Below are 20047 nucleotides of genomic sequence, written 5' to 3' on the forward strand. Positions count from 1 at the left end.
AGAGCTGTCAGGAGAGGCTGATCTATGAAGGACCCTGTTGGCTAACCTATATCCCAGCATGTGAATGTGAGTGTATGAGTGTGTATGTGTGTGTGAGAGTACGCTGCGAAAAGGCATAAGTGCAGTCACACCAATGCATGCAGGAACACATGCCCTCACACCCTGGAGGGTGAGGTACAGTAGAGTGCACAAGTTCAGAGTGTAGAGCTGCAGCTTATCCACACAGATGATCAGATGTGTCCTAATGTGAGCTCTGAGCATGAATCACCAATCTGAGAATTAACAGCAACATGAGGGTGAAAACACAAGGTTCGAACTGTTCAATTTTGAAAAACTGTGTTTTAATGGGACAAAAAAATGTTTTAGTTTGTTTTTTGTTGCACGCATTGCAGATGTGCACAAATCCAATACAGAATACAAAACACATCTTATTAAAGGGGTTTTAAAAAAAGGTGTAACTTCTAAATTAAAATACAGAAAAATCATAGCCAACAAAACTACTAAAGTCCATGTTGGCTTCTTTTACAACAACGTGGAATACATTTAAATCTTCATACCAGGAAAATGTTTGTAAATTGTTTTGTATGAACTGTGGAAGTAGAGACGTTCACATTATTTTCTTCCACAGTTCATATAAAACATTTAATCATGAATACTCTCTAATCTGCCAACTTCAACAGATGACTGTCCCTCACATTTAAAGGAACTTTCAAGCAATACTGACATTTTTATACAGACAAAGAAAGGGCTTTTAAGTGAAACACTATGCAATGTTGTGTGATTAACCCTCCTGTTATGTTGCGGGTCAAATTGACCCTTTTTAAAGTCTATTTTAGGCAATATATGCCTTCCAAACCAGCGAAATGCAGCATACAAATCTGGGCAGTATGTGACAGAAGAGGAGTCATGTTAATTTATCAACATCACTTCATAAAAAAAACAGAAATCTAAGTCATGTAAAACTATTGTATTTATATTTAGGGCTTTCCAATGTACATAAAAAAGTTTTAACATGAATTTTAAAGAAAAATGAGTGAGTTATCCTCATTGAACCATGATCTGAGAATTAAAGAAAACCAATGAAAGAAATCTTGATTTAAATGTTTAGTAATGGATTTAAAAATTAGATTTAAAAAAAGGTGTATTGGGATTTTTTAGGGTTCTGACACTTTTGGATAATTGAATATGCCCCGGGTCAAATTGACCCAGGAACATTATTGCTGTTCCAGAGAAACAAACATAACAGGAGGGTTAAATAAATGCACAGCATGTTAGTGTGTACACATGTGCATGGTAGCATCTAAGTGACACAGATGGGTGCAAGCTCTGATAGAAAATTCCCTTCCAGTACAATAAAATTACAGACACAAAGTCACAGAGTTCGTCTCTGATGTCACTTGACATCACTTTTTGGTGTGGCGCAGAGACTCGACATTTCGGAAGAAGTGAAGTTTTAAGCACGACACATTGGTAGAGGACAAGAAGAAGAGCAATGCCTGTGAGAGGAAAGAAGCCAGAACTTACTCAATATGACAATATAACTATTTTATAACTACTCTTTGATTCTACTTTGTTCTTTTTCTGGTGACTGGGAACATGAGAACCAAAGCTCTTATTTATACATTTAGCAATACTTTCATTTTGTGGTATGTAAAAGGTAAAGAAAAGCGTAATACTTGGATTTTTGTTTTTGCAGTTCAAGTTATTTGTGCAATATTACATTGAGGAGAAAACATTCTGGATCAAGTCCCAATCCAGGCACTTTACTACAGACCACTACAGGAAAATGACTCCCTCTTATCTTCACCTGAGGTGTTGAAGGGCTATGAGATATCAGCAGCCTCAGTGTTACAGTTTGAATCTGTAGGTATCCTGCAGGCCTGTTAGCCAGAGGACTGAAAGTCGGGTAACCCTGCCAGAGGGGACGCTGCAGCGGGACCATTACTAAAGCTTAATGATATGAGAAGTGTTCCCCTATCCTGCACGGAGGAGATTCATCATGATGCTGTAGCACTATACATCTTTCAGCAGCCCTTAAAGAGGAAAGAGGACATTTCTTCACACTGTAGTAAAAGCCCCTCCCTTCCTCCTTCTTCCCTTGAGCTTTCCACCCTCCTCATCTTCACTTAAAGAAGCTCTATTTTAAGATCATTGCGAACATGGAAGGAGGGAGGTGGGGCACGACCTTGTAGACGAGCGAGGGTGAAATAAGGTGGCGAGAAGTGCCGGGTGAGGGTGTGTGAGAGATGTAGACACCAACCACAACATCTTGTCTGGGATTCGTCCCAGCGTGCCCCAGGGGAAGGAATACAATTCACTCTCTGCCTCAAAGTCACACTACACACTGTCAGCAGCTTCAGCTGAGTGCTGATAGATGTGGCTTTGTCCCCTCATAAATAAAAACACTCTGGTCCCTGCTGCGAGGGACTGTAGATCAGGGAGTAAATAGCTGGAGGTAAGCCTGGAGGATTTTCTCTTTCTCTAACCCTTCACATTTCGTGGCTGTGTCAGAGAGCCGCAGCCTGTAAATCAAATGGAGCAGATAAACTGCAACACAAGAGCAATCAAATAAGTAAAAGCAGTGGTGACTGCGGGTCCTTAACTTAATTTTATAGCCTGCAGCCGATGTGCAGTAATCACAGCACGGAGAAGCTTACTGTCCGGGTGTTTGCTTTGTTTGAGTCACAGCCACCTGGCCGCAGATTTACACCTGCAGATCACAGACAATAACAGTAAAGACAGAAGTGCACTGCTTTATGACTTCAGCACTTTCAGTTTGAAGTCTTCCAGCACCAGTGAGTTTAAATTATGGTGGGAGACGTCCTTGGGATGTGAACATCTCATTTCACCACCGGCAACCATGCACGCACACACACACACACACACACACACACGCACACGCACGCACGCACGCACACACACACACACACACACACACACACACACACACACACACACACACACACACACACACACACACACACACACAAACTCATTTCATTGGGGGTCTCTGTGAGGCTGGACTCACTGGAGCATGACATAAGAATTATACATCTGGCAGCAGTAAACCTGCAAACTCTCTCACACACACACCTACACACACACACTCTCACTTGTGACTGTTATGAGACAGAACACTAACTTTTTGCTCATTACTCAGTTTGAGAATTATCTATTATTTCTAAGCTTGCCTTTACCCCAGCTCTATGTAAATGGGACACTGTTGTTTTACTTCTTTAATTCCTCAAAAGAGCTGAAGCAGCTCCCTGGTTTGCTCTAAGATAACATAAAAGAGGTAATTAAAGAAACACAGTTTCTTTTGGTATATGCGCCTTTAATAACTCAGTCAGATTGACCTTACAGGGTTAGCCTGCATTTTTTTGTCAACATTATGAAGTTCACTCCCATATATAACTGACAGTTTGAGCATGAAAATAAAGATTTTGTGATAATGAACTGACTTTTATTGAGAATCCTATTCTGTTTAATGGTTTGTTTACAAGCTGCAGTGCTTGGAGGGTGGGGCCAGTGTTTGACAGATATGAGTGACTACCAAACTATGATTGATGAAATAAACAACGCAGGCTGTTAACCTTTTTCATATCAGTGACCCCTGAAAACAGGTTTAGAGCACACAAATGCACATGCTTCAAGATTTTTGTGCCAGAAACCCTGAGTTATGATGGAGTCTGTGGTAATAAACTGTAAAAGGAAATCATTTCTTGAACCTCTGCCTTCTATTTTTCAGATCATTTTTATTTTAGTCACATTTCGTCTCTCTTTCTTTTTATGAAAACAGGGTAACAGACATCAAAAAGGTTGTTTGATTGCACGTGGATGTGTGCAGGACTCAGAGCATCCCATTCTGAACTGATGAAGCTGCACACCATCCTCACAGCTGCGACCCATAATGAACACCTGCGGACACGCCCACACACAGCTTCCCTGCTCCCTTATTGGCTCTTTGTTTAAACATCTCGCAGGCTGTCCCGCTATTGGCTCGAACATCACACAAGTGATTTCATAAAGCAAATCTTTTGGAAGTTGTGTAAAGGGGATAAGTGGGAAAAACCCTTGAGATAACTGCGGGATCAACAGCACAATTATCTGACTGTATCTCCCTCTCCCTTTTTTCTCCTCCTTCTCTCTCTCTCTCTTCCTGCTGTTAATCGCTGGGGGATTTGTTGGAGTTTCAGAGCGCCTCTCCGCATCTGTGAGTACCTGAGTTTACTTACTGCTGAAGCTGCTGTGTCTGCTCCTCCGGGTCAGGATGAGTGCAGAGCTCCGGTGGGATCTGCGGCACATAGAGATGAGATAAAGTTCATTTTGGTCCCGAATTTAACGAAACTGTGAGCGCAGAGCAAAATATTAATACGGAACAAAAAATGCTTGTGTGTCATATTTGGAAGTAGAGCTCGAAATACTGCCTTATAATAATATTAATTATTATAACCTACAGTTACTGTCAGGATCAGACTGACTGCTACTTCACAAAACGTGTCTGATGTTTTGAAAATGCAGATGAGCAGAAAGAAGAACAAAGGAATCCAGGTTTCCTTTAATGCATTATTTATTACTGCATGTTATGCCTTTAAAGACAGTTACAGATTTTTGGAAGCGTATTTAATTTTCAAAGAAACTGACAATTTAACTTTTTTTATTTTTATGTTTTAAATTTTTATTTTTAAGAAAGTCAATATTTCAACATTTTCAGTCATTTCTTCCGGTTTAATATTTTTTTTTTACAACCTAAGTTGCGTTTTGCTCTTGTACTTGTCAGTCTATTTTAATTTACAGCTGTCATTTTTTACATAATATAATTTAAAATTAAAGATACATATATTTAATTATTTAAAACTACCATGCAATCAAAAATTATTCACTATATCACGTGGCTATTAAATTCCTGTCTAACTTTCTTATTTAACATTGAAAATAGTTTCTTTATGAAGTTTATCTTTGTTGCAAAAATATTTCAAACCATTAATCTTAACACTGTTTTGTTGTGAAGTACTTGTGTTGTTGACATGAATATTTTTGTGTATTTTTGTATATTTTTTGCTTGGATGAGTTGTGTTGTTGTTGTCTGATGTTTGTTTGAGATTACTGATATGACAGATTATTTAGGGTTTAAGATGACTGGATATTGTTGGATTGTTTGAGTAAGTGTAACTCAGTGAGACAGCAGTGGCACAGTAGTTTTTGTGACTGTGATCTGCAGTGTGTGTCCTTCACAGTGATGAGCTCTTAGAACTCTCACTGTGTGTGTGCGTGTGTGTGTGTGTGTGTGTGTGTGTGTGTGTGTGTGTGTGTGTGTGTGTGCGTGAGTGTGTCTGTGTGTGTGTGTGTGTAAATGTGAAGATGTTGCTGGCTCTTTGTCGCAGTGTTATCAGGATCCGAGCCGGGCTTGAACGCTCCAGAAGGCGCATGCTGATGTTGCACGCTGTGATAATGGCCTCTTAATGCCAACATAAATAACCAAATCGAAAACATTTCTCTGCTTCAAACAACAGATTCTTCTCCTCGGTTATTTCATGGTGTCTGACTGTTTTACTACAAATTACCTCATTTTGATGCGTCCTGTTCTGATATTGGGACGGCTTTCTGTTGACCCTGCAGATGTTCCCCCCCTTTAAACAATGAGTGCATCAGTAGTTTTGGGAATCTTTGCATGTTGGAAAGTCACATTGCAACTTTGCTTGGCAACTCATGTAGGGTGTCTTGGTCTTTACTGCAGTTTATGCAGAGTAAAGTGATTGTATGTCCTTGACTGGGTAATGCAGAAGCCCACCATGTTATTGGACTGGTCCCTAATGGTTTTCAAGCACCCGTCTGTCCTTTGCTGAATCCCAGCATGGCTGTATGGAGGGATGGGCGGATGATGCCTTTTCTCTGTCTGTAGACTTGTGATTTCACATGTACGTGCTTTTTTGTGTAAGTACCCTGAAAGCATAGATTTGCCTTAAATTAGAACTGCATTTTGAGGTACTAAAGGACATCCTTGAGTTTGTAGTGGGTATTTTTATCCTCTACATGTCAAACATGCAATATTTTTTGAGCTGTGTCTCCACATAAAGATATTCCTAAAGATATGACACTTTTCAAGCAAACTTTCCTCTACATTTTGAAGTTTTCTCATCCCTTTCTCTTTAATTTAAAGCTCAGTCCCTCTATCTAACAGACAGTCTACGAGCAGGACTATAAAGCTTCCGTTTGTGGTCTGGAACTGCTCCACTCGTTTGTCATTACATTCTCTCTAATGGGGAGAAACTACCTCATCCTCAGCTCCCATTGTTGTTAATTAACCCCTCCTGCTAACATCACTAAAAAACAGCGTTATCATCGCTCCGCTCACCGTGAGAGCTAGCATTAGCTTGGGCCATATTTCTGCAGGTGTCAGCGGAGGTGCTTCCTCTCCCTGCCATCGTGCTTTTCAGAGTATTACTCAAACAGCAATGCGGTTTTATCTCAAATTGAATTGTTGAGGGAGATGTTAAGGAGCCATACATCACCTGGACACTGGAAGCAGAGAGGGAGAATCTGCAGCAGTGCAGGAGCGGAGGAGATGGGAACAGCTCAATGGCATTACAGGTGGAACGAGAGCAATGATGAAGGCTGTGTCCATAAATCCACAGCAGAGCAAATCAAGCTGTCAGCTTGTAATGCCATTTAGTGTGAGAGCGTGTGAGTGTGTGTGTTTGGTGTGTAAAATTTTGCAGCGCTGTTGAGGATGAGCGTTTTATTTTAGCTTTAAGGAGGTGACCTTCCTCTTTCTTTCCTCCTTCTCAGCTGTGTTTCTCTTCTCTGTTCAGTGTCACAAACCCTGCCCACACCTGCCTGCACTTCACAGGTCGATTGGATCAATTCCTCCATGTTCACCTTTTATCCACTGACCACTAAAAGGACACTAGCACATCACATAACCCTTTCATTCCAAAAAGCCTTTCTGATTTAGAGTTGGTGACTTCTTCTGAGGAAACAGCACCTCAGGTCTCTTCTATCAGCTGGTATTGGGTCTCCTCTGTGCTCGCTCCTGGCCTCTGCCTAATGCCTTGCTCCGTGTATGGATTTTCTGTCCTGTATTTCCTCAGCCTGTCCTCCTGTGATGGGTTGTTCAGATCTAACCCTGCAGAACGCTGCTGATTGCAGTGGTAGATCTTCATCTTTATGTCTGAGTATTGCAGAAAGCTCTGCCAACGATACGCCGATGTTCGCCTCACGATGGATTTGGAGAATTTGCAACAAGGGCATGTGTTGCACTTTTGCAGGTTTATGACTTACAGTTTATTTGATTCTCCTTCATGCCGGCTGTCAGCATTAAAGTGGTCAGTGCATCGGCCCAAGTGTGTGGTGTTTGAGTGTGTTCAATACATGTGCTGCTGCATTGTTCAGCCCGGACTGAAACATAGTTCCACTTTTTCTCAGCACATTGTTCTTTTCAGTGAGAAACCTAGAAGAGGTATTATTTTTGGAGCTTCAGAAACAGTATGATGCTAAAAGCTTCCTGAAAACTGGATGTTGCAAATGTTGTGTCTCTCCCTCCAGGTGAGGATGTTGTGGCTGGTTCTGCTCCTGCCTGCCCTCTCCTCGGCTCAGCGATCAGAGCCCATGTTCTCAGCTGTCACCAAGACCGTCCTGCCTCCAGACTATGACAACAACCCCACCCAACTCAACTATGGAGTGGCTGTCACCGATGTGGACGGGGATGGAGACTTGGAGATATTTGTAGCTGGGTGAGAGAAAGTGTGTCGTAACCTGAGCTTAATGACTCCTGAATCTCTAATGTCCTTTTGTTCTTCCTCTTAATGCTACAAGTGCGCTAATGCTCTATTTCATTACGGACAATTAGAGCAATTCATGAACTGTTGAGTGATTTCTAAGTGTATATCAGAGGCGGAAGTAAAACGACCCAGTCATTTTCAAAGCTAAAGGTTAAAGACAGAAGCCTAAAAGAGGAGAGATGGTGAGGATGCCCTGCAGCTCACTCAGCTGATGAGAATGGATGTGATTGGACAGAGCGCATCGATGAGGACAGTTTGGCAAGCTTGCCTCCATCCAGTGAAGCAGTAATAAATTTCTCAATGCTTAACAGAATATAAATGGACCCAAATGAACCTGCCTAATATATGTCATTGAGCCAAGACATCCTGTGTGGGTGTCGCAGATAGAAGGGCATCAAAAAAATCATTTAGGATAGGACGAATTTATGAATTGAGGGTTTTAGATTATCAAAGTTCACTTTGATAACTTTTAAACTTTGGGACCAAGAAGAGAAGAAGAGTTTTTTCAAGATGATGTGTCAGATTTTTGTCATTTTCTGTGCCTCTAACATTTTCCTTGAGAGGAATTCTTCTTGAATTGTAAAAATATGTTAGAGAGATTTTTGCAACCGATTCATTTTGCCAAGTTTTGACTTCAGCTCTTTTCATTTTACTAGTCTACAACAGTGCTGCAACAAAGCTCCACCATCATCCTACCTTTGTACTTTCATACTGATCCCACCACACCATGATGTTGGTGTCTCAGTGTGTGATTTCATACTGGGTTATGGCGTTGCTACATGAGAGCTAGACACACAGCAGGAGCTGCACTTGCTAACTCACAGACGCGCACGCGCACGCGCACGCGCACGCGCACACACACACACACACACACACACACACACACACACACCAGTGTTGTTCTGCCCTGCCGACTCATAGTGATCCCGACTCACCTCAGTAACCCCTGTGTGACTACCTCAGATGACTTGGTCCCACAGCTATTCCTCTGTGACATTCATACTGAAGGTGAGACGTTACAGGGCGTAAAAATTGAGCCTTGAACGAAGACCTTTTAACTGCAAGCTGTTGCCTCACCTTCTTTTAGAATCATCTGAAGTGTTCATCTAATTTGCGCTCTAAAAATATCTGGAGACAATAAATTAAACTGGATTTATCACTAAGTCGATTATAAAATACCTTACACTGGTTATGACAAATGCTGATTGATTTCAAATGCCCCTAGTAATTAAAACAGATTTTCTAACGTCATTTAAAAAACCTTAATTTATGTTAATGGAGGAATAATTTTGTATCACTGTTTTCGGTCATTGTGCCTCAGGTAATTCAAAGCAACAGTCTTGGATTAGTAACATTTCAATCCCAATCTGGTGTCCTTTGCTGACATTTCCAGACTACTGTGAAGAAAATATGTTGAAGCTTAAAATCTGATTAGCAAAGTGTTAAACTCTAAATAAGTTATACTTCGTGACTGATGAATATTTAATCAATCAAATTATAGAGAATATTAACTCGGCTGATGTACTGCAATAACAGTTTTTAAAAGAAGTTTGATTGCAGCAGAGAGAAATATATTTCCCTCTGTACTTTGTTTGCCCTCCTCTCAATCTCTTGCTGGTCAGATTATCCCAGGTGAAAGTTTTGCTTCCAACCTTGAAGTGTCAGGTACTTCACGCCAAATGAAAAACATGACTTCCCATAAAAAACATCCTAATCGGAGCAAATCTACTGGACTTCAAGCTTGTCCTTGATGTTGATTAAAAAGATAGCTGCTCTAATGAGTGACATAAATAAACCTTACTTGTTTACTTTGTTCCTGACAGACTGGACGGACTCTGCACTTTATAAATAATAATCCCTGTGACACATTTTTAGGACATTTTGATAGTTTCCTTAAATAACTTTTTGAGGGATGACTTTTGGAGATAAAACTTTTGCAGCAAACTGTTTATAGCAGAGGTGACATGTTTTGGCTTCTACTTGCAGAACAGGATTATCTCTGAGATATACAACTCAACAGAATACACTAAACATGCTTTATGTAGCCTTTAAGTTCAGAGAGTACACTTTGCAGTGTGTATATTGTGGGTTGTGCTATTTTGTGGTGTCAGGTCAGACTTCATCTCCCTAATACAGTCAGAGGAAAAGGATAAGTCCTGAGTCCACCATTAATGAAAGGATAATGCATGGTTAGCAGGTGGTTATGGGAAATAGAACCCCAGCAGGGGGGACAAGACCCCGACGTGAAGGGGTTAACACACCTTTGACAGTAAACGAGGCCAATGTCAAGACTTTTAACACTGCTGCTGTCATCACCACCGCTCATGGTTTAAGTTTCTTCGTAGCAACCGGTAAAGTTTCACTCACCAGATCCAATATGAAAATGTCTGTAGCCTGCCAATTTAGCATGCTAACTGAAACTAACATTTTAGCCACATTGTTTTGATGCTTGTATCGGGACGCACAAAAAATCCTCTTACACCCATATCCTTAAACCAACAGGAAGAGTGCCACCTAGCTTTGAAAATTCAAAATGGTGCCCAAATAAGGGTGCATACTTTTGAGATCTCTTACAAGGGTTTTTCTCCAATTCAGTCCCAACAATGCACACTCTGTAGTAGACACATTGACGATTCAAAATTGTTACAGGCATACCGTTCAGACTAAAATTGTGGGCGTGGCAGACTTTCAGGCAGTGCATCAAATGCACATATCTCACCATAAACAGGAAATGGATTTTTGGGGACTTTAAAATCCCCGAAATCGCACCAAATCGGCCACACGCATCGGCAACGCACCAAATGTAAACATTTTGGGGCTCTTGTCAAAAAATTTAAAAATCTGCTCCATAGCACTCCTAAAGGGTTAAAAAAACCGGGTAAAATATCCCTCCCCATAGATGTTTTTTTGAGCTACGTGCATGATTGCTTACAGACACTAACGATTTCAACTCACCTTACAGTCTATGGTGTCAACAAGCAGAAGCAGAAAATGCCAGGACCCTTTTCCGCGGATTGATTTGACAAGACGTGTGATCAGTTTGCCTCTAGTGTTGCTCATGTTAGTGAAAGTTAATAACCGTTGTCAAGGGGTTGTAAAGGGGTTCTGACCAATCAGAATCAAGCATCTTATACAACCGGAAGATCAGTAAGAAGCCGGGTCATAAAACTTCTTAAAGGCGCTCCGTTGCAATTCATCGAGTGGGAAGTTGAAAAATGTCAAGTTCTGAATTTTACTTCAACATGGGATTCAGGATGTGATAATGCAAATACGTACTAATGTAGACTAAAGCTGCTAGCCTCAGACAGAGATAAGGGGATGGTTAGCTTGCTTCTTTCAAACTCACCAATATATTTATATATATTTATTTATTACATTTTTTTTTCCATTTCTGCTGTTTCTGTCCAAAGTCACATTTTGGTTGCCTCAAGTGACATCCCTTAAGTAAGTTAGGGGTGATACACTTCCACTAGAAACAGTCACACTTATGAAGTAATCTAGTACTCCTGAAAGACCCGAAATCAGAGGAGTCGCCTTTTAAGATCTGAAGTTCTCAGGAGATCTTAAATGCAGCACCATTAAATTCTGCATCACAAAATCAGCATAGAAAATAATAATACTTCATTGTTTAGGCTTCAAAGATCCCACAGACAGCCTAATGTAGTGAAGATGTAACAGCTTGCCTCTGGTGTCTTTGACAGCTACAACGGCCCAAACCTGGTGCTAAAGTATGACAAGCAGAAAAAAAGGCTCGTCAACATCGCCGTTGACAATCGAAGCTCTCCTTTCTACGCCCTGAGAGACCGTCAAGGCAACGCCATCGGAGTGACAGCGTGTGACATCGACGGAGACGGCCGGGAGGAGATTTATGTGCTCAACACCAATAACGCTTTCTCTGGTACAGTACAGAGTTTTACGCACACGCACACACACACTCTTCACTACCACTCCTCTTTTCTTGTTCAGAGACAAAGCAGGAGGATCAGTATGCAGATATTAAGCTTATCTCATCTGAGTCTTCATCAGATAACAGATAAGCTCGGTGCTGCTATTAATCAATCTGAAAGCTACAGAGCGCACACTGCCAAAACTGTAACACCTCACCTCTATCATTTTTATGAAAATGATAAAGGTCACTGCCAGCCTGTTGTCGTAAACAAACACCTAAGGTTCTCTGTTGCATAAGTGACCATAGTAACATGGTGGCCATTTTGCTCTGACATTTCTCACAGGATGGAGAGCTTGAATGCTGTTGAAAAGTTGAGCTGTGTTCCAAGTTGATTCCAGATCATGTATATGTAGAGAAGCTAACATGCAAATTTTTTTAAAGATTTATCAGCAACTTCTAAAAAAATGTTTAGAGAGCCCCTGTGATTGGCTGGTTCCATACAATCTAACCCTGACTGGTTTATTGACTCAGACCTGACCAGTATATAAAAAACACTTGACACAAAGGGGCTGGGACTCACACACACATCAGACACACATTTAATTAAAGATGAATTCTATCTCATGTCATTAGTGACCAGTGTTGAGAGTAACATGCTACAAAAGTAACGCCATTACAGTAATGTATTACTTTTAGCTGTAAGGCAGTAATATTAAGCATTACTTTTTTTGTTGCCAGTTCTGTTTATTGAGCAAAGTTCAATGACATTGTAATTTGTGTACAAGTTTACATTGAAAGGAAAAAAAAAACAACACAACAATGAGACTGGGAAAATGACACTCCTATCAGGAGAAACAAGGTGCATACATGTGCATAATTATATACCTGTAGAGGTCCATAGATACAGAATTACCTGCACATTTACAATATAAATATACCACTCCCAAAACTCAAAAAGAAAAATAACCCCTTCCTCCCTAGCCCAGCTCAGCAGGAGAAATTAACACACACAAATGTAGGAATACAGCAATGATGAAAGAAATAAGACACCTCTTAGTCCGGCAGAGTCTGCAGATCTCTAACATGTGAAAGAAAGGGTTGCCATTTGTGAAAGAACTTCTCAGTGTTTCCTCTTAGAGTGTATTTCATTTTTTCAAGTTTCAAAAAGGAGACAGTATCCTGTAACCACTGTGCAACAGATGGAGGGTTGGGAGACTTCCAATGTAAAAGTAAACGGCGTGTAGCCAGAAGTGAATATAAAGCATTACTAATAAAATTTCGGTAATATTATACCCGTTACAAATTCCAGTAACTGACGTTACAGCGGATTTTAACCTGATGTTAAGTTTAAATATTTACGATATCTTTATCATAACTTACCAGACTTTGACTTTGTCTGCTTTTGTGATTCTGACTGTCATTGTTACTTATTGTATTGCACCATGAGCCTTCACTGTGCCGATTATATTAAGTTGTTAGTAGCCTTAGGGCCTACACAGTCATCATGCCATACCACATCACCCTTCACTGGATTTAAAACCAGCTGCAATAAACTATATTTTAGCATTTTAGAATGCGAGTCATACTTCTGCACTTATTTTGATGAAAGTAACTCTAAAGTAGTCTAACGCATTACAATTCAGAGACAGTAATATTGTAATAGAATAGAATAGAATGCCTTTATTGTCATTGCATGACTTGCAAACAATGAAATTAGGAGCGCTGCTCCGTTGATGCATACATACATACATTAATAAAAACAACAATAGCAGCAAGAGCAACAGTGGTCGGATGAATAAAACCTTTTTAAATCAGAAATTACTTTAAAAATAAATAGTATTTAGTTATATTTTATTTACAGTTGTTTTTGCAGTGAGTATTGCACGTCGGGTGGGGAGGGGGGGCAGGATATTGCACATTGATTTTATTGCACGGGAGGAAGAGTGTAGTCATGTAATGTAACTAATAACTCTCAAATGACAGTAACTACTAATATGTAATGTTTCTAATGAAATGATGTTCCCTATTCTAGCTCTAAATGTTTTAATGACAAAGGTAATGATGTATCATATGTGTTGCTTTAACAATATCATTGCCTGATGTCCCTCCTGCTTTAAGTAGTTGATTAATCCACAAACAATGGAAGGAGCTCAGATCACAGCATCTCAAATGTACTCTGTTTATGTGAACGATGACATGGAGGTAAGCAGTTCAACATAAAGAAAACAGGTAAAATGACCGCCATGTAAATATAGGTTGTTATGGCTCTCCTCACAGTCTTTGCCTCTTGTAAATTCTACATCTCTCCTTATCAAGGTCGGGCAACGTACTCTGACAAGCTGTTTAAGTTTCGTAACGGACGCTTTGAAGATCTGCTGAACGACGACATCAACGAACACAGAGATGTAGCTAACCGAATGGCTGGGCGCTCAGTGGCCTGTGTGGACAGAAAGGTACTAAACACACACAAACACACTTATCCACATGGACTAAATGCAGATTCACACACTAAAACACACACACACAAACTCCCTAGAGTGTCTTCTGTGTACATGCATGGGTGCTTCTGTTTGTTTACCAGTGATAACTCATGCCCTGCCTACGCCGCCCTTCTCAGCATGTGCTATGACAGTTCATTTGGGGGAATGGTGTGCCATTTTCTCTCTTCTGTCCATCGCACCAGTGTAATTACAGAAGCCAGGGCTCGTTTGTTTTATAGAACATCGTACGAGGGGAGGAGTGATGACTGCACACTACTGCTTTCTGCCCGTAGCGTTTTCTCGCCCTCTCTCAGTCACTCTCCCATTGTTTTCTTCCCCCTTTCCACCTCCTTTACGCCCTTTTTTCACTCTGTGACGGACACGCTCGCACTCTTTCTTTGTCTCTTATCTCACACACGCATACCGCTCTTACTTCCAATCAAGGGAGGGGATAAAGGAAGTAATAGTTGGAAGAAGACAGTAGGGATTACAATAGATTTTTTCTCTAACAAACCACAGTCCCATCTCAGTGAGCACTGATAGGTTGTGCAGCAGCCAAACCGATTGGAAAGATATCTGCTTTTAATGGCATAATGCTTTTAGAGGAAGCCAATGTGAGCTCTTCCATGCAAGTTCCAGCAGACTGACAGAGAGGAAGAGTGAATACATTTTCCTATTGCTGAACAAGTTTTTATTAGAATAAATCTGAAACCACAGCAGAAGGTTAAACAAGCCAAATTCAGAGCATGTTGTAAAGTCAGCCAGGTAGCTCATGTGTTTGGCGTCTTTCACTCATAAATAAAGTGTTATCGCTCAGGAAAAAAGAGGGATAATTAGTCATCCAACTGCTTCATCCCTCCCAGTCTCCTTGAAAGTGACATGCAATCATTAGTCTTTTACAAACTGATGAAGGTGACATATTGAGGGATCTCTCGTTGAACTGATGGAACGTTTCACTCCGCAGTGAGACTGGACGGAGGCTGGAAGAGTGAGTCGATTTTAAAAGCCACAATAATTGTAATTAATATGAATTCCTTTTAAAGGCAGGAACATAAAAGTGCTACATCACAGGTGGTAGCTCATTGAGGCGTCTCTGTGAGAGCTGTAAAGTGGGGGGTAAAAGGCTTGCAGTGTACTATCCCTGCTCCTACATGCACTCTGCAGGCATGCATGACGCACTATTCACAATGCCAATCCCAGTGACAGAAATTAGCCTTGGGCGGAGACTTATTGAAAAATCGTTGACTTTTAAGTTTGTTAAGTAACTGCCGGTGGCCTTCAGGTCTTTCATTGTGGTTCTTTCTCATTTTTTAAGCTATGTGTGTTTGTGTGTGTGTGTGCTATCCACAGTCCCCACTCCAGTAGGCCGTTATGTGACGCTTCATGACATTTACATCCACTAGACTCATTTAGTTTTCTTGTCTTGTAAAAATACAATGAAGCTAACATGAAGGGTGAAGCCGTGTGTGTGTGTGTGTGTGTGTGCGCGTTTGCATATGTTCATGTGTTTGTATTGATTGAAATATGTTGGGCCTGCTGGGGAAGCTCATTGGAATCGAGTGTGTAGTCTATTAGTGTGGTTCCGTCTGTGAGTTCGTGTCTGCAGGGACTCTGACTGATAATGGAGTGTGAAATTAATCTCCAAAGGGAGGCAGAGGAAGGAGTACGGAGAGAGGCTGAGGGAGAGGGAGTAAGGGTTGGAAACAGGGAAAAGGCGGAGATAAAGGGAGAGGAGACGGTTTTATTGGAGGAAGGGGAAAATGAAAAGACACCAACAGAATAAAGATATGGGGAAAGGATAAAGCTAGTGTAAAAATAACTATTTAAGTCTTTCAAATTAAGATCTTTTACCATTTATTCTGTCATAAAAATGTGTAAAATGAGGATATGAAGTAAATGTGACAGCACGGTCACAAAATCAGTTTCCTAGAGCGATGAACATCAAGAAAATAATAATCTGATTACACAGATTCCCTTCACTCTACAGAGCTTTATATGAGGGATGTAATGATTAAAAAATCACATGAGACTGTGACTCTTTGAACACTTTCTGTAGATTTGTCCTCTCATCTTCTCAAATCTTCTCCAGGTGATGATTTTCCAAGTGGCCTCTCATATAACTCATATTCCCTGACGTGTAGGTCAGTGCAGTCTGGCACTGTCTATATATTGTTGTTGTTTTTATTAATGCTTCCCCATGTTAGATTTAACATGGAGCTTCCACAATCTTAATATAGCCGCTCTGGGCTCCCTCAGCACTGGTGTCTGCCATTTTTGCTCTACTACATTTGAGGCACATCGCAAAGGAGGATGGGCATGAATGGAACAATGGTCTCTATAGTTCCCATTCACTGAAACAAAACTGCGCTATTTGCCAGGAAGACCTATCGTTACATACCGTCACAGGTCCACAACAGCATCAAGGCACTTTTGTTCTTGTGATATCCTGATATTGTTAGAACGCCACGATTATATCCCTACTGTTTACTGACTTTGAGCTTATTGTTTAGCTGTCAAATCTTCAACTTTACATTTTGAGTTGACTTTTGTTGCTCCTTTAACATTTAAATTCTTAGAAAAAGCTCTAAAAGGAAATGTACATGATATGCTCAGTGCTGACCTGCAGATAAAAAGAGTTGAGGACCATCTCTGTAACAAAGCGGAGTACTTAGCAGCTGACCTGTATTCTGTATATCCCTCTAGAGTTGGTGGAGACCATAACATGTAAGACATCATGGACAGAACAACAGATAGTGAAGCCATATGTTTTGGAGTTCCTAAGTTTTCTATTGTCTGACGTTAAAGTGATGATCGATTGACAGCTCTGTTGACAAATGCAAGCTCCTGCAGCGTTTTTTATTGGATAACAATAGTTTTTTTTTTTTGTTCCAGGGTTCAGGCCGCTATGCGATCTACATAGCTAACTACGCCAGTGGAAACGTTGGTCCCCATGCTCTCATAGAAATGGATGAGGCAGCCAGCGACCTCTCACAGGGCGTCATTGCTCTCTCCAATGTGGCGGAGCAGGCCGGAGTCAACAAGTTCACAGGTAGACGTTTAGTGTGATTATGTGTGTGTGTGCGTCTGTGTGTGTGACGTAGACCCTCGCTTTAAGAACATCCACCACTACTGGACCTTCAGTGTGATTTACACAGACATCTGCAGGGGAACATGTGCTTGTTGTAGACACAGACTCTGAAATATAGGACTTCAGCACACAGAGGAGAGTAAGGGAGAGTTGGATGGCGGCCAGGTGAAAAAAGAAAGAGAAAGAAAGAGAACATGATTAGTGTATAGTGAAAGAGAGAGGAGTGTATGTGGACTTTTGGCCATGTCAGCTGTTTACTCCAGTGAAAGTCAGAGAGAGGCGAAGAGGAAGGACAACACACACATACATCAGAGCAGCTCAACGGCCCAGAGATGGCATCTATCACAGAGTGGAGTGTTTCTCTCAGAGGTCTGAGGGGGTGAACACAAATACATGGACACCACAACAGTGCAGTGAGTTTAATGAGCATCACCTCGGCCAGAGCCAGAGGCCAGTCTTTATCTGATACAGAGGTTTCAGGTTGTTTTGGTTTTACTGGACATTTCTGGTGTTCCAGCTCAAAAAGTATCTGCTGGTTCTCCTTCCGATTGATGAATAAGTGTGAAGATTAGGAAGCCACAAGGCAGCCTGATCAGAGAGTCTAGTACAGTACTGATGGACCATGAGCGAACTTTCCTGTCAGACATTTTTTAAGCACATACTGTAGATGTTGTTACTATCTTGTTTTGTTTTGTAGTGTCTTGTAAGTCCATATGGGCTGAGTAAATTTCTGGTAAATGACACAATGAATAAAAACAACTAACTAACTAACTAACTAACTAACTAACTAACTAACTAACTAACTAACTAACTAACTAACTAACTAACTAACTAACTACACTTAACATATTTGTTTTGTAATTAATTTGAAGTTAGGGCTGCCAAATGATTGTTTTTAAATAATTGCGATCACTTGCAGAATTTCAACTAAATCCTGGTTGATTAAATTTTTAATCGCTCGTTCAAAATTCCTTTATTTTGCATTTCAAAACAGTTTTTGAATCCATATTAACAACAAAGCAATTCTTACCACTGTCTTGATGAGTGAGTCATCGTTGCACTGAGGTAAAATTAACTAAATAAACAGAACTCATACCCAATTAGCGGGCACTGTTCTTTGATTTGGTTTCATAAACAAGTCTCAAAAATTTGCACTCCAAAATAAAAAGAACCTTGCAGGCTATTGTGAAGCTGTTGTAAATGCACATTACTTCTGACTTGTCAACTTGACCATCTAGGATTGTTTAAAAGTGAATGTGCCATTCAAGAGCGCAGTGGTGTCTTTGTTTTTCATCAATGCATCATCTGGACTAAAGTGTGCCGAAAGGGACAGATAGCAGTTATTAATAAAAGTTTAAACATTTATTTGGGACCTTATTCACATTGCAATTAACACATTAACGCTGACAGCCCTGATAAATGTCGAACAACTATCATTAAAGAGAAAAAACTCAGGTACAGCATGGGAAGTAAACAAAGAGATCAAGATTCACAAAGTTATATTTGAAGCAGATACAAGATAAACATTGCCTTGGGTGCCATTGGCCTAGCGGTTTAAGCGTGCGCCCCATGTACAGAGGATACAGTCCTCGTCACAGTGGTCGCTGGTTCAACTCCCAGCCTCGACCATTTGCTGCATGTCTTCCCCTTCTCTCTACTCCCCACGTTTACTGTCTCTCTTCTGGTGCCCTACCAATAAAGGCGAAAATGCCCCAAAATACAGCTTACAAAAATAAATCATAATTAAAAAAATAAACACTGTCTGAGTGTTCAGATATACGTTAACAAATCCCCAAAACAGCCAAATCCATATCTAAGGTTCCACATCGTCTTCTTTTCGAGAGACACAGTCCTCTGAACATGTCCTCTCCATGTTTTTTGCTGTCTTGACTCAAAAGCTCTCCCCTCTCTGTGACAAGAGAGATTCAAACTGAGCAAAGGTTCAGACAAAAGTTGCTTTTTTAAAACTGAATGAATTTCCAGTAAATTGATTTTTTTGTGTTAAAAAAAAGCCGCTGCAATCCATCAAAACATTTCCCAAGCTTGCATCAACACTCCACTTAACCCTGTGATGGATACCTGCTGTGGCTTGGAGGAGGAGGACAATAAATGCCAAAAAGAGTGCTCTCACTGTGATCTGTTTCTCTGATAAGAGAGACCATCATAAGCCAGGAAAAAAACGCTGCCTCTATAATACTTTATTGTAACCACTGGAATGTCCTTGACGCTGGTGTCCAACTAAGTTTTGGAAATGGGAGACGACTTTGTAATTGAGTGTAGCAGAATCAATCTTCATCATCTCAGGATCTTTTTGCGTGCAGGGTGTCATCTAAGTCACCGTGAGGGGGGGCAGAGCGAGCTGGCCCACTTCACAATGCCGTGAATGATCTACGGTGGACGGCTTTGTCATCAAACTGCCGTTAATCAGAGCAGAGGGACAGCGGGTGAAGTTGTATATCTAATGGTTACATATCTCTTGGGAGACATTAGCGGTTTATGGCCGTAGGGGGCGAGTGATATTTGTCTGGGCTGATGGAGCGGGCCAGTAAATCAGGAGCGAGGCCTGACTCACTGCACTGACTCTGCATACTCGAAGGGCAATCAGAGCCCTCTCCACTCCGTAATTAGACTCCGCCGGTCTCAGATGAGACACTTCACTGAGACACTTCACTTTATAGAATGTCACGGAGAAATCCTGTGGTGATATTGAGAGTAAATCGAAGAGAGCAAAGATCTTTTCATGAGGAGAAAATTGCTGTTAGTTTTTGTTTAATGCAAAAGATTCCCTGCATGTGTATTTTGATTTGTT

At 40.8% G+C, this 20047-nt stretch overlaps 1 protein-coding gene and 1 long non-coding RNA gene across 2 annotated transcripts in view; one reads left to right on the forward strand and one right to left on the reverse strand.

Moving 5' to 3' along the window:
* Window positions 1–20047, reverse strand: part of LOC117811650 — a 55322-nt gene that overhangs the window by 34883 nt on the left and 392 nt on the right. Inside the window, exon 2 of the long non-coding RNA XR_004631040.1 lies at window positions 4236–4294. This is a non-coding gene — a long non-coding RNA (uncharacterized LOC117811650). The remainder of the gene's footprint in view (window positions 1–4235; window positions 4295–20047) is intronic.
* Window positions 4059–20047, forward strand: part of crtac1b (cartilage acidic protein 1b) — a 34571-nt gene continuing 18582 nt past the window's right edge. The window contains exons 1-5 of the mRNA XM_034682051.1: window positions 4059–4213; window positions 7546–7733; window positions 11483–11679; window positions 13987–14123; window positions 17043–17199. Of these exons, the coding sequence (XP_034537942.1) occupies window positions 7552–7733; window positions 11483–11679; window positions 13987–14123; window positions 17043–17199 (673 nt within the window). The 5' untranslated portion in view covers window positions 4059–4213; window positions 7546–7551. The remainder of the gene's footprint in view (window positions 4214–7545; window positions 7734–11482; window positions 11680–13986; window positions 14124–17042; window positions 17200–20047) is intronic.

The sequence above is a fragment of the Notolabrus celidotus genome, chromosome 4 (assembly GCF_009762535.1).
Source record: "Notolabrus celidotus isolate fNotCel1 chromosome 4, fNotCel1.pri, whole genome shotgun sequence".
In the NCBI taxonomy this organism is placed as follows: Eukaryota; Metazoa; Chordata; class Actinopteri; order Labriformes; family Labridae; genus Notolabrus; species Notolabrus celidotus.